Below are 16108 nucleotides of genomic sequence, written 5' to 3'. Positions count from 1 at the left end.
TTAACCCTACTGTTAGACCTACCTGAAAAACTAAAAAGCAATTTATTTAATTCGAAGGCCTGTCGTTATTTTTTATTTGTGCTATCATTATTAATTTCTTTATTTGTTCTTATTTTATTACTGACTGCTTACTTGTCATGCTTTATTCAATTCAAAGTTTGAAATCAAGCTATCTCGTGCTACTGCACCAAACTTTACCCCACTGTAAAATAAAAAAAACACTGAGTGAGCGAAAATTTGTGTGATAGCTAGTTATAATGGTAATTAAATAATGTTTACATATGTATAAATGCCTACATTAAAATCTGTCATATAAATTGGTCTCTTCATTAGAAATTAGCCTACTGATTGCCACCATTGATGGACAAAATGTTTTAATAATATTAAAAATTTCTGTATGACATTATATTCTGCAGTTCTTCCCTGTTGTACCGAATATCTATACTTTTCAAATTATCATATCGATGTTAGAAATTCAAATATTGTGACAAAATTAATTTTGTAGGGTGCCACAAGTTTGTTAAAATTTCCAAAGGGTACCGCGACTAAGAAAAGGTTGGGAAATACTGGTCTATGTAATGTCAGGTTGACGTTGGACATGACGTCAGACAGACGTTGCATTTTGGTTGAAAATGAAAATCGGGTTGACGTCAATATTTGACGTCAATTTGACGATGACTTAACATTGGATTTTGGTTACACAACCTAAAAACAACAAAAATCAACGTCAGCTGACGTCGGTATTGGACATCAATTTAACATTGACATTAGACGTTGAATTTACATTGAATTTTGTTCACCCGACGTCGCAACCAAAATTTTACCAAATATCAACATCTTATGGAGTTGTGTGCCTGCTGGGAGTGCTCTGAAGTCAGAGTCTCTTGAGCTGCTGTCACCCTCTGGTGTATTTACTGATGAAGAAACCTCCTTGTCTTATTCCTTTCTGCCTCCATCAAAAACATGCCTTTGTGCCTCCTATTGAGCACTGTGGTTCATTTTCATGTGTCCAAATATAGGTGGGAAACTCTCCTCTGTGTTGTGTGTTGTTCTCTGTCTATGGTTCTTGCTCATTTTTAAACTTCATCAATGGGAGCCAGTCAGACCCTCTGCTGAGTAGGACGTCCCTCAGGAGATCTCTTAAACCCAGACGCAGGAGGGCATTGCACTGTAATCCTCTCAACTACAGTTATTCTCTCCCTCCAGTGCAGGTTATAATTAGTTAATCTAACCTTCTTCCTAAGTCCAGCCCCCATATGTGATCGCCAGCTATAATAAGTCTATATTTTCTTGACTAGTTATTTAATATCGGAGGTGAACAAAATGATGCTCTCCTTGCCATTACAATGGTTATATTAGATAATCCAGGTCTGCACATGGATGTTGAAACACTGTTTATTCATTTATTTATTTTTGGCAGGATTGTCACTTCCTAGTGTGTGTATGTTTGTCTGCTTTGTGTATGAGTGTATTGGGCAGTAGTTGCAGAGAGTGTCTGGACATTCTGCTTCCTCTGACTGTGCATTCGGGGATGTCTGGGATTAAAGGTGCTTATAGCTGACCACATGTCCACCCACATGCTATTTCCAATGACCAGGAAGTGACCAGATCACACTAGGATATGTGTGAATACAAATAGACCAATACTGTGTATTAGGGCTGGGCGGTATGACGGTATATATAATGCTACCACTGTATGAAGTGTCTATCGTTAGAGATTTTGCTATATCAGTTATTTCGCTGTATGCAAATATATCCTTGTAGCAAATACTACTTAAAGGTTACATACACCTAAGAGTGATAAAGTGCAAGCATGAAAGAGAAAATAAAGAGTGGGACGCGCTAGATGTGTTAAAATAGAGTTATTAAGCTCAATAAGCAGTGAAAAACTCAATGCGGTGCTCGCACTGACTGACACATAGCCGAAGCGTGCACACAGAAAGCCGCCTCTCTCAGACAGCATGCCATCATGAATTCTGGAAGTGCATGATGGTTACTAAAATTATTAGGCGCAATAAGCAGTGGAAAAGAACTTGATGTGGTGTACACCGAAGCGCGCATACAGAAAGCTGTCTATCTCGGACAGCATGAATATTTTACAGTATTAATGTTTTTATTTTTTATCAAATAAATAGCAATGCAGGCTTGGTGAGCAAAAGAGATTCTTTCGAAAACAACTTTTGAACGGTAGTGTAAATAAAAAAAATATGGGTATTCTGCATCATGACTGTTGCTATATAGTAAATTTTAGCACATATAAAATGTGGAACATTGTGTTGACCAATTAGCACCCAGGGCCAGTACTATCTATTTAATACAGTAAATTATTCACGTTTTCGTAAAGGAAAGAAACATAGGGGCATGTTTGTAGTGCTTTGGTGACAGACTTTTCCATTCTTTATTAGTCTCTCAGGGCTACCATTATGGAATCCCTCTCAAAACATCAGTTGTTAGTCAGACCCAAATTAATTATTGGCTCTTTGTTGACTACTCTAATCCTGACGTCTGAGGAGGATCAAGAGTTGAAATTAATTTTAAGATAACAAAAGAATGATTACACCAAATTTGAATTGTATCTATGGAGATCAGCAAAAATAGTTTTATGAATTTTAAATGTTTTTTGTGTTAAAATTAAGAGGCAAACATGAAAAACTTTATGGTAAAAGTCTCTAGAGGTATGTGGCGTGACAGGCACGTACGGGAGTCACAGAGTGTTCAGTGGCCCAATCAAAACACCTCCTGATGATAAAAGGGGACCAGACATAACTCAGGACTCAGGCGCTGACAGCTGCATAATCACATAACTAATAACAAAATGTTTTATCTGATGTAACGTGTGTAACTGATAAGGTAAGAAAAATTATATCTGAATAAGAAAATGAAAACTCAGGCAGATAATTAGCCATTTGTGCTTTTATTAAGCTTATATTTGTCCCCAGCAGCTGTTGTAAGAATCATTAGGATGTGGACGTTTTCCATGAAGTGGGAAAGTCAGTGTGAAGACAGTGGTAGTTGTACTCTGGTGGAGTTGGGTATCAGTTACTGTCAGGAAGTCAGTAGGAGATGGCAGGGGAGGCAGTCAAGTGAAAGAACAATAGATTTTCTGAATAAAACTCTTTTGTGCCTCAAACAAAAGACAAGAGCCACTCATCACAGGCATGTGATGCCTCAAATGTGTTTAATCACTGTTGTGTTTCTCACTGCTGGACAGATGTGAAACACAGCAGTGGTGGCCTACATTTGTTCTCACAGGCTTACGGTTTCTTCTGAACACAAAAGCTGGAGGAAACATAGCACTTGACCCTTCAAGTTGGTCTAAAATCTTCTCCAAATTAAATATTTATTGTGAATGTAAAGCAAAGCTTTGAAACTATCATAACTCTTTATAGTATTAATGAACTTGATAATAGTTAACTTGATTATAGCCCCTATTACAGATATGCCATGGACACAGTGAAGAAACGTCCCAAAAATTAGCATTAGAGGCACAAATCCCATGTTTTTGCTTGAGAACTATTATATAAACTATATACGCTGTTAATGTTTTTTTTATTGTTAGTTTAAGTGTTACCAAGTGCTTGCTTCGATCAGATATCTTTTTAACCTTGATATTTATGTATTTATTTATTTTTTACTTACCTTGACCCTACTGTTTGGACCACAAAGCGAGTGTGCATCCCAGTCGGAAGCTGACTTGAAGTCCTCTTTGTGTCTTGATATGTGGCAAGTCATGTGTTTCTGCCAAGCATCTGTTGGTAGGAGTAAATACAAAAGACAGTAATACACACTTTTTGTGCCAGTAAACTAGTGAAGTGTAAATCTGCTTGCGTAAAAACCAAAAGCCTCTGATGTGTACAATTGTAATGTTAAATATTTTATAAATATTCATAAACATGTTGCATGCAATTAGGGATATGCCGGTATCAAATTTTCATGTTGCGATTAATTGCTAATGCTTTTATGACGGTATACGGTATTATCACGATATTGAAATGTAGTTAAAAAAAAGTGCTGTCATAATACAGTATAACAGGTTTAATAACTTTTTTCTTATAACAAAAATAACTGAACATTTAAATGCAATAAAGCAATACAGAAAAATGTATAAAGTTAAAAGTTTTACACAGATTAAAGTGCAAAAGAACTATAAAGACCAATAGGTATCACTTTACAATAAGATCTCATTAGTTAACCTTAGTTAATGCATTAACATTCACAATGAGCAATAGCTACATTTGCTACAGAAGTTATTAATCTTTGTTTAAAATATACAAGTCTTAGTTCATGTTAGCTCATTAAATAACATAGTTGCAACTTTATTTATTAATGATATATTAATATATTCATGAATGTTAACAATATCGTGCATATTCATTACCGTGATATACCGCATTACCGAATACCGGCACAAGTCTACATGCAATTATTTGTAAGTCCAAAAACTTTGTGAAAATGTTACATGCATATGATTGTTTGATATGGATTGCTAAAACAAAGATTACTATTGGTCATATACATACAAACCCTTTACCCATTCACCCTCATTCAATACCAGAATATCATAAAAACTTGTGTCACTTGGGGATGAAAGAAACCCCCTAGAAACGCAAAGAACACCCTAGCAACCACATATGAAGAAACCAGCATTGGTAACCTCTCTATCTCACAAGGGTTCCCAAACTTTTTTTGTCAGCCAAACCTCTTATGCCGGGTTCAGACTACACAATATTTTTGTCGGTCACAATAGTCACTGTGTCAGATTACATGATTTTGACTCCTAAAATCTTGTCGTGTCCTGGACAAGAAACATGTCAGACTACACGTTGCTTCCCAACCATTCATCGCGTGCTGTCTTTAATGACGCGCGTGATGTCATAGAGAAGGCGGAACTAGCGACTGACTTCCGAAAACAAGAGTGTAAACATTGCTGAAGCACTTCCGCTATAGTTCGCCAGCATTTTTCTTTCTTTGTTCTGTCGTGGTAGTCCCTCGATGACACATCATACATGCAGGAGTACTGTTGCCACAGCTCCACGAACCTTTCCTCCATCTCATTATTCCACCTAGCAGCACCATCATCTCTCTTTCGTTTTGCCATGTTTGAAACTGGTGTATGAAAGAGCTTCTGTGCTGCTATTGGTCAACGTCACCAATGTGACCGAACTCGTCGTGGATGACGGAAAAAAAAATAAAAAATGCTAGTCTTTCTGTCATGATGTCGTGAAGCATCGCAGACGCGGAATCGGTTGTCGTCCACTATGACACACTACACGTGCTGAAACGATGGAATCTTACGTCCCGACGCCCATTGTCGTTTACAAATCCCCACGACACCCTATGTCAAGCAAATCGTGGAAAAATCGGGCTAAAATCGTGTAGTCTGAACCGGGCATTAGAACAAACACGTCTACTTGAAGTACCCCCTGAGATTTCAAGTTCCCAAATGCATTCCCAAATGCATGTTAAACTCACAGCACTTGCAGAGATGGAGTTTGTGAGAAGCAGCATTTACTATGAAATGAACTGCACATTATTATAAGCTGTGCGCGAGTAAATGAGCACAGTGCTGCTCTTCACTCTGAAACATGCAGGACAACTGACTATGTACCTAATAAAAACACAGCCCTTGATTTCATAATCATGATTTGATAACATATATAGCCATTTCAGTTTTATTTCAATTAATTGTGCAACCTCATTTGTTTATTATAATGTTCCATTCCATTTCGTTTATTAGCTTTTCATCAACTCACAAAACCCCAGTTGGAAAACCCTGCACTATCAAATCTACTGCTGTTGGTTGTACTTTATGCCTTCATGTAGGCTTCTTCATTTCCAGTTTAACTTTGTAAAATTCCTGAAAAGCACAGTCACCATCAGCAAAAGATTAAGAGAGCATGACTTCTGATGTAAATATTGTGCATTCAGAAAGATTCTCTTTGAACTGCCAAGCCTACCGATTAATTTATGTCTGCAAGCATACAGGTCTTGTAATGTTCCAAAGGCCATTCATTCTACTACAGACAGACGTTGGAAGCTTGTACTGCCTCAACACCACAATTCGCAAACCCATGAGCATTGAGAATTATTGTTTTTCTGGTCTGTGCATGGCGCAAGAATGTCATTGAATACTTGCTCTCAGATGCAGTAAGAGGAATGTGTTTGGGATACTGCTCTTTGCATGTGGGATGTTGCACAGTGTTGCTAGTGAGACTGGGACTCTCCAGCATGAAGTGGCAGCTCAGCTAAGTCCCTTTTTGGACACTGAGCATACTTCCCCCTCGCTTTTCCCATAAGCCCCTGGTGCATGGACAAAGTCCCCTTTGTGTGGGTCGTAGCTCTTGGCTAGAGAGCCCACAGCTTTGAAACTTGTTTGAACGATGCAATTTTCATTTCTATCTGTCCTTTGCACTCTGCCCCATACTAAACTCACCCATGCTTCTTTCTCTCCCTCCCTCTCTCCCTCCCTCCCTCCCTCCCTCGCTTGTTTCTTCTGTCCTGGGCCTGCTTAGCAACAGCATGAAGTGAGTGCCCACTGAGGCTTAGCTCTTGGTATCCTCAGCAGAGTTGTCTGTATGCATCGCAGGGTCACTGTGTGTGTGGACTTTGTAGAAGAGAGTTGGGACAATGAACTGGTCCAAATGAGTTCAAACAGAACTGCCTAGTCACTTCCTGGTGATAATCTACGAATGTATACTTGGAACTTTAAGGTTTAATTTTTTAACTATTATTTATATGGACATCATGTATTAAAATTCTTCCGTCTTGATATATCAGTATATGTACACTACCATTCAAAAGTTTATTAAGTCAGTAAGAAATCTCTTATGCTCACCAAGGCTGCATTAAATTGATCAGAAATAAAAATTACAGTAAAAACAGTGTTCAAAAAACAGTTATTATTATTATCAATGTTGAAGAAAAATACCATGGAAGTCAATGGGGACCAGCAACTGTTTGGTTGAGGATTCACCTTATCGGGTGAATAATTGATGACAGAATTTTCATTTTTGGGTAAACTATCCATTTAATGCATCCTTTTTATTATATATATTAATTTCTTTAAAAAAAATCTTACTTTTGAATGGAAACGCATTACATTAACATGAATGAATGAATACAAGGATTAGCACTATATCATTTATTGTAAAATAAAAGTGTATTCAATTCCTTCTTTTTAAAGTGTTTTTTTTAATTTTTTTTTAAGAATTCTTCTCCAAAGTTAACAGGAACTCATGGCAGACTATCAAGGCAAGACTATCCAGATTTTTATAGCCTCAGTTTAAATGTTTTGAATTGTAAACGTGTAATGGTGTGCAGTATGGTCTTGTAATTGGTATTATGTAAATTTTGGAATTACTGATTTTTTTACAGCTAGTATAGTTTAGGTTATCACTTTTCCAGGTGCTGATAATAGCTTTGACCTGCCTTTTACCATATCAGTAGTAAAAGTTGAGGAAAACGCTGGCTTTGGAAAGCTAGTGTAATGTGCAGCGCTTTACAATCAGATTCTGTAGTGTAATTATCTTTTCAATGAAACACAAGTGCTTTGTGGATAGTAATTCTGTCTGGAGGTTTTGTCAGAAATCAGATTTGTTCAGTGCAGAGCTGTACAATCTAAATACTTATTTACTCCAACAGCATTGTATCCATGATGTTAATGTTGATGTTATCAACATTAGAAGATGTCAACTAAAGTCAGTGACATCAGCAATGGAAGTTGAATCAGAGGACAACCTGTCTATTTTTACATTACAATATATGAAATGCCTATGCAACAGTGTATTCACATATGTCACTTATACCAGTTATTGCTGAACATTTACTGAACAGTGAAAGGTAGTGAAGAATAATCACCATGACCTTTCACCTTAAACAATTCTTTTTTGAAAACTTAAAAAATGTCCCAATCTGTTAAATTTTGGTTGATTAAATTATGCAAATTATATAAACTAACTAATGACTGAATCAACTTGAATACATTGAGATACATCAATCAAAGTACATTTTATAGTTTAGGTCAGGTAGAAATAACTCATTTCATATAAGATAACACTTTAATTTTTACACTGGGTTTCACTGTCAGATTTTGCCAGTTTTGATGATGAGCCTTTAATGCGGGACTCAAGTTAGTAAGATGAGTGAAGAGTTATTTAGATTAAATTTTACTGTTTACTTTTTCCACAAGAACGAATAAATATTCAAATTGGAAAACAAGCGAGAAGGAAAGCGAGGCCCTCTTTTGAAGAATGAACAGTTTGTGAAACATTTCCTAATTGTTAATGAGGGGCTCAGGGCAGGGTGCCAAATTCAGAGGGCCAATGGCGAGGGGGTACAGCCGGAGCAGCCGATGGGCGGACTGTTGCTCTGGGTTGACAAGTGGGGACCCTCTTTTTAACTCCCTAGGTGTCACTGTGTTAGAGTGGGGTGTACAGGATAGCAGACGACACGGAGAGCTCTAATGACGGTCTGAGTGCTGCGTGGGGTCTCGTGTCTTTGACCTCCCTCCCTCTCTCAGCCATCCTCATCAGCTTTGATCGTGTTCTGGGGAGCAAAAGTGTTTTTTAACAGGGTTTTAGGATGAATGCAACAGATAGTAACCCGGAGAACACGTCTGAGAACAATAATGTGGAGAAGAGTGAGGCTGGAGAGGAGGAGATGATGGAGTCTGATTCCCATCAGGATGTGGACCCAGATTCAGACCTGTCTGCGGTCAAGATTCCTCCTCCACCAGAGCTGGAGATCAGGCCTAATGGCATAAGTGATGATTGCAAGCCGGAAATATGCAGGACTGTACCTTCGCCTCTGACTCGCAGTATTTTTCCTGTTGCAGTCTCACCTGCTGCTGAGCGCATCCGATTCATCCTGGGAGAGGACGATGACAGTCCTGCGCCCCCTCAGCTCTTCACAGAGCTGGACGAGCTACTGTCTGTTGATGGCCAGGAGATGGAGTGGAAGGAAACTGCCAGGTACAGTAAGAATGCCATGGCTTGGCTGGGTCTCTAGTGAAGCTCAAAAGGAGACCCGACAGTCTTGTTTTAAATTTGCAAACAGAGCTCTTAAAGTTTATTAAAGTTTGTAGGAATTATAAGTTAACTTATTTAAATATATATATGTATATATACCGCTAAAAAAAAAAAAAAAATTAAAATGAATGTTCTTTTGAATTTTTTATTCTAAAAAAATAATTCTGAAAAACTGTATCTCAGTTTCTACAAAAATATTAAGAAGCACAACCATTTTCAGCTGTGGTAATAAGAAATGTTTCTTGAGCACCAAATCATTTTTAAATCAATGTTCAATTGACTTGCAGTTGCACTTTCATATAGAACTGTTCACATAAGACTTGATTTCAACTTCAGTACCTTCAGCTCTCTGTGGTTTCTTCTTTGAAGGTGGATCAAGTTCGAAGAGAAGGTGGAAAAAGGTGGGGAGCGGTGGAGTAAACCGCATGTGGCCACTCTGTCCTTACATAGTCTCTTTGAGCTTAGGACATGTATAGAGAAGGGCACCATCATGCTGGACCTAGAGGCAAACACTCTGCCAGAGGTCGTTGGTAAGTGTTTCTTCTGTAGCCATTTTGGGCTTTAATGCACGGTACTTTCTGTCTTATTAAACGATGCTCTACTACCTTTAGCAGGGGATCTATGAACTCAGTGGCCCACGTTTACACTGGCTTGAGAGACAAACGATGAGATAACTGTTCTGTAAAATAAACAGCATGTTGCAGTCTTTGTTATTCAGCCTTTAACAATTATTTTATTTAACGTTTACTTAAAGGGATACTCGCCATTTTGGAGAATATCCACTGAACGCAAGCAGCGTACGCTCTTCTGTGTCAGCCACGACACAAGGATACGTTTTCTACGTGTATTTACGCTTTGATTTGAATGAAAACAGCGCATCCGTGTGGCGCGGCTGACACAGAAGAACGTACGCTGCTTGAGTTCAGTGGTTATTCTTCAAAATGGCGCTACGGTGATGTGGAGAGACACAGAGGAGACGAATTGTTGAATAAAGTCGTTATTTTTGTTTTTTTCGCGTACAAAAAGTATTCTCGTCGCTTCATAAAATTCAGATTGAACCACTGATGGCAGATGGACTATTCTGACGATGCTTTTCATACTTTTCTGGACCTTGACAGTGTAATTTACTTGGCAGTCAATGTGACAGTCACAAGCCTCCCAGTTTTCATCCAAAATATCTTAAATTGTGTTCCGAAGACGAACGAAGCTTTTACAGGTTTGGAACGACATGGGAGTAAGTGATTAATGACAACATTTTCATTTTGGGGTGGAGTATTCCTTTAATATTTATGTAATTTACAGATGGATTTATTTTCATTTCTTTATCACAAACATTTTGTGATTCAAGCTACTAATTTCAATAAAATAAAATATATAGCAATCAAATAATTAGGGATGAACCGATACCACTTTTTTTAGAATGAGTCCGATACCGATGCATTCATTTTTGGTACTCGTCGATACCGATACCTATATTTTCACAGCATTTGTAATTTTTTTTTAAATATTGGGTACAGAAACAAAATAATAATAATAATAATATGAATAATTTGAATCATGTTAGATGGCTTCATTTAGCAAACAGATATTTCCTGCAGTTATTTCCACAATTAATTTACCTGTTAAATTGTATTGTAAAAGCTTTTGTTACTTTCACTGTTCATTTTAATGGCGCATTAGAGCAGCTCAATATTGTAATCACAAAACGTTTTCCTAAAATAATGCAGGGAACCACTCATTATACATTATACGAGTATGCGCATACTATTTTGGTGATGTAATTTGTGTCACGCGCGTTGTACTCGGACCCTCGCATACGAGTAAAAAACGAAATATACTTTGGCCTTTAAAGCAAGCTAAACACGTTTGTATTGGTGCAGAATGAGAGAGACACTTATATCTTAGCGCATTTCACACAGTCTGCTAGTTTCACTTTTGCTATAAAGTCGTGTATTCTTGACGTTTAAAATAAATGTTGTTTATAGTGAATGCCCCTATAATTTTTGTTTGCTTTATATTTACGATTTAGTTTTAATCCAAATGCATGCGCCAATGGAGCGAACAGCAATCAAGATCATGCAACAGAAGTGCTCGCTCTCTGAATCTCTCTCTTGCTCTCATTACCGTCAAATAACTTTAGTAATTTGTGCATTGTTTTACTTACTTGCTTTTGACATATCCGACTGAACTACAAACTTGCCAGTGATGTCTGTGAGATATTCACTCGACAAGCTCGCGCATCTGTGCCGCCGCGCGCTCAATTCCACTCAGCGTGCTCTGCTTATCAGCTCGTGCACATCCGCTATACAGGCGTGAATATTGAATGTTTAACATTATATTAATTAGTTACTTACACGTACTTCATAGACATCCTTAATCTCTAATAACTCCATTCTACTTTCTATTGTCGGTGATTCTTTTTCTGGACACAGCTCTATTCACACGTTGTGTGGTATGGGCTTTTGGTATCGGGCATTTTTATGAGTACGAGTACAGGAGTGCAGTATCGGGGCCGATACCAATACCAGTATCGTTATCGGTGCATCCCTACAAATCATACATAATATAAAGGGGCTGGAAGTACGAGTTACATATTTTAACATCTAAAGCAGAGATGCCCAAACTAGGTGGGCAAAAGTTGGCCTGTGGTGACCTTTGATTTGGCCCATAATGCCATATCACAAGAGGGGACAAAATAGAAGGGGGAAAAGAACATGACATTAAAGCATATGTTCAATTCTAGTTTATATTTTTGTTTTAATATTTATTTTAGTTTTGAATTGAGATGTAAAAAACAATGTAAGTGCATTTGTTAAAAAATAATTAATGTCCAACATGACATTGATATAATATTTGTGAGTATTATTTTTATTAGATGGATAGTGACAAAGTGTTGCTGTACAATTTGACAAACTGTACATATGAATATACACAATGTCTGTCAAATGGATGAAACAATCTAGCTTTATGCAATGTAAATTTTGCATCAGTAATTGTTTTGTACAAGCTGGTTTTAGGAGCCATTTTTCTGTCATGGAGCTGCCATTTCTGTAGTGGAAGCATGCAGAATGGTTTCATGTAGGGCACCAGCATTGAAACCCTGTCGGTGGACAAAGGGCAAAAGAAATATCATAAAGATAATACTTGAGATCAGACTCAGAGAAAAAGCTTTTCCAAATGTACTGTAAGGACTGAGAAATAGCACGTTTGATATGCATGCATGGTCTCGGACAGCACAGCCCATCTATTTATTTGGTTTCCAAATGCTCACATGTCAGGATGTATTCATAGCTCTGTTTAATACACTCCTCTCTCAACCCTCGCTGTAACTCTGGGCTCAGATGCACGGGTGGTTGCATCCATTCAGGATGGCCATTTCTTTTATACTGAATTCAGACAGAGTGTGAGGAAGATCAAGTTGAAAATTGTGTGGCCATTAAACAACTCTAGTGCACCGTTAGCAACGTATGGGATTCTGGTGATTATTTGTAATGGCTTTCTTTTAGGAAGGAGGATTGATTGGAAAAAAATTAGTCATTTACTGCAGCTGTCTGGATTTAAAATGGCAGGTTAGAGATTGTAACCACTGCCACCAATCAAGTGAAATTCATTAATTCACATTCTTGAATCCCCTATCCGTATCTCTTACTCGGAGCATGATTTGTCAAGTCAAATTACCATTTTAAAGCAAATCTTAAGTTTGGCTGAGTTAAGCTCGGTCAACCTCATAGAGCGCCTTTTGAGCTAAAAATGAATTGAAGGATCAGCCATTAAGGGCCAAACCATTCACAAAAAGGGCCCGAGGGCCCAGGCCTCGTGTGTTTGACCCTCTTTTATAAAAATAGATGTTTACAGGAACCACCAGACAATCTTATGCACAAGCCACTGCCTCATTAGATGTCCACTTCTGAAGACTAAGAATAGAAGGTAATGTTTCGCTTCACTGACACTCACTTCAAGTTCCTTTGGAGAGTTCAATTTCTAGTTAAAAGTTTGATGAACAGCGATATGTAAAGTTGGTATTTAAATAAAACGATTGCTCAGTTGTGAAGTGGTGTAATGAGCTTCTCAAAATCTATAGAAGTGAAATAACCATGAGGCAGGTCTCTTCTAACGCCAATTTTGTTTTCTCACTGTTTCCCTCTCTCTGTTTGCCATTCACTGTGTCTCTCTCTTTCAGAAATGATCACTGACAGTCAGATTGAGAATGGTCTCTTGAAAGCTGACCTGAAAGATAAGGTCATGTACACCTTGCTGAGGAAGCATCGGCACCAGACCAAGAAGTCCAATCTTCGCTCCTTAGCTGACATTGGCAAGACGGTCTCCAGCGCAAGTAGGCTGTTTTCATCCCCGGATAATGGTAATATAAGGTGCCAGTTTGGTGCAGTTATTTTTTACCTTCCTTTTTCCTTTTAAGCTATTGAGATATTTTTTTGTTTCTCTTTTTTTCTTCTTCAGTTTTATGTAATTTTTTGTGGATTGTTTTTTTTTTCCACTTTTCAAAAATATAATTTGTTAAAATACTTTTGCCTTTTGTGATTTTTTTTGTTTTGAATTTTCTTGTGTTATTCTCAAAGATAACTGAAGAATACCAAATATTTGTATTTTCCTCTTAAAATTGTATTCATCAGATTTACATCTTATCTTTACATTTTTACATATTTAAATGCATTAGTCCCACAGATCACAAGAATAGTTTTACTAATGTTTTACCAGTTTGCTGATTCATTGTTGACTCAGCATAGATTTAGCCTTTTTATGTTTTTCATTTTTTAATAAGTAGTTGTCTCTGTATGTTTTAAAGACTCCATGAAATCGCTCGACGAGCACATTCTTTTGTGTGTTGACACTACCGTTGAAAAGTTTGGTATTTTTTGTTAAATAAATTAATACTGTTATTCACCATTTAATTGATTAAAAGTGGCAGAAAACACATTTAATGTTGTTTCTATTTCAAATAAATGCTGTTCTTTTGAACTTTCTGTTCTTAAAAGAACCCTGAAAAATGTATCAGCGTTTCTACAAAAAATATTAAGCAGCACAACTGTTTTCAACATTGATAATATATTGAGCACCAAATCAGCATGTTGGAATCATGTGAGACTGAAGATGAGGCTGTTTAACAATACTACTGTATTGTCACTGTATTTTCAATCAAATAAATGCAGCCTTGGTGAGAAGAGACAACATGAATGACAAAACATGAAAAAATCTTACTGACCCCAATCTTTTGAACAGTAGTGTATTTTCTGTTACAACATGAGGTTTGTGTGTGACATATTAAAGGGATTGCATTTTTTAAATAACCAGTAAGCTTTAGTGACATCACAGCTATAACTATGATTTGCTACTTGCTAGTCAGTTATACAGTAGGTTGTATTAGGCAGAGCCATTGAGAAACCGAGTTGTGACACGCTTTGATCTTGCGCGGTCACATGGTTCATGGAGCTCTCAATAGTTCCAAACAACTCTGCGCTGTCAATATGTTTGAATGGGTTTAAGTAGGATAGACAGCAGTTTCACTATATTTGCAGCAATTTCTAGTGATTATTAACACATCATGTACATTGATTGTGTATTGATAACCACGCTGACTATAATACTACTGGTATTACAATCACATTTTATTCTGGGGAGTGATGAAGAGACAACATTAATTTTTTTCTAATATGCTTATTATTTATATTACAGTTAGCGTAGTATTTCGTAGGTTTAAAATAGAGAAACCTTTTTTAAATTCCAGTGCAAAGAGGTAAATTAGAGACATTTGGTGGACAGAAAAATAATATTCCTATGTAATGCCATGGTTTAACCACTAGATGCCCGTATGGCTGTTTAATAGATATAGCCTACACTCTTCAAAATAAAGGTGCTTCAAAAGGTTCTTCAAGCGATGCCAAAAAAATAATATTCCTATGTAATGCCATGGTTTAACCGCTAGATGCCCGTATGGCTGTTTAATAAATATAGCCTACATATATTTAGCTCTACTCTAGTTGCTGTAAAGAGTTTTACCGGTCATAATAGCTTATTTATTTATTTATTTTATGTTTTGCATTGTATATTTAGACATTATCAAACACTCAATGTTTATAAGTTGTTTTTTTTTTTAAATGTTGAATTTAAAAAGATGAATTACTCACATCCCAGTATTATTTTATGACATTTATGTAAGAAGACAATATAAGTGAATGTTAAAAAGGCCAGCAAATATGAAATTTAAACACAAGGCAACCAACTGCATTCAGGGAAACTCTTTCTTATATTCCTTTAATGGGCAGTCTTCATTGAAACTCATTCAACTTCCTACAGGGAGGGAAAGATTGCAGAAAGACTAAAAACTTAAAAATATGACAACTAGCATCTAGTTATTATCACTATTAAGGTGTTTCTCACGTTGTCTAACTGCAAATATAGCATAACTGCCTATATCTAAAACTAAACATTAACTATAACGCGTTTCATAAAATACAACAAGGCAACCAACTGCATTCAGGGAAAATATTCCTATAATGGGCAGTCTTCATTGAAACTCATTCAACTTCCTACAGGGAGAGAAAGATTGCAGAAAGACTAAAAACTTAAAAATATGACAACTAGCATCTGGTTTTGATCGCTATTAAGGTGTTTCTCACGTTATCTAACTGCAAATATAGCATAACTGCCTATTATCTAAAACTAAACATTAACTATAACGCGTTTCATAAAATACAACTACTGGCCAGATTTCCGAGAGGTAAACTAATGCGTTAAAATGCCAAAAACTGCTGTAATTTTCTCAACTTTCTGGCGAGTGTGCTTGAGAAGCACTGAAATTAATGGGCTTCAATACAGGAACTATTGGTTGTTTGGAACTATTGGCTGCTCCATGACACGCTTTACTTCGCATTCCTCAGTTCCTATGGAAGCCTGTGGGAGTGCCGTAACTCTGTTTCTCAACGGCTCTGGGTCTTCTGAGGTTGCCAGCATGTTGCTATGCAGTTGCTAAGGTGTTTTGGGTGGTTGCTAGGGAGTTACTACAATACATGTTTGCTAGATGGTTCTGGTCTGTTTTATCATTCAGCAGGTGAAAAACTGATGTC

At 37.1% G+C, this 16108-nt stretch overlaps 1 protein-coding gene across 10 annotated transcripts in view; it reads left to right on the top strand.

Annotated features, from left to right (window-relative positions):
* The window catches only part of LOC107700079 (electrogenic sodium bicarbonate cotransporter 1), an 82027-nt gene that overhangs the window by 24610 nt on the left and 41309 nt on the right, over positions 1-16108 (top strand). For 8 of the 10 annotated variants that reach the window (XM_016501601.1, XM_016501598.1, XM_016501600.1 and 5 more), the window contains 3 exons: positions 8834-8969; positions 9396-9556; positions 13207-13386. In XM_016501601.1, the coding sequence (XP_016357087.1) occupies positions 8834-8969; positions 9396-9556; positions 13207-13386 (477 nt within the window). The remainder of the gene's footprint in view (positions 1-8833; positions 8970-9395; positions 9557-13206; positions 13387-16108) is intronic. The other 2 variants (XM_016501602.1, XM_016501606.1) reach the window with 1 other exon arrangement.

The sequence above is a fragment of the Sinocyclocheilus anshuiensis genome, unplaced genomic scaffold (assembly GCF_001515605.1).
Source record: "Sinocyclocheilus anshuiensis isolate Anshui unplaced genomic scaffold, SAMN03320099.WGS_v1.1 scaffold983, whole genome shotgun sequence".
Classification (NCBI taxonomy): domain Eukaryota; kingdom Metazoa; phylum Chordata; class Actinopteri; order Cypriniformes; family Cyprinidae; genus Sinocyclocheilus; species Sinocyclocheilus anshuiensis.
This window is presented reverse-complemented; position numbering and strand designations above follow the sequence as displayed.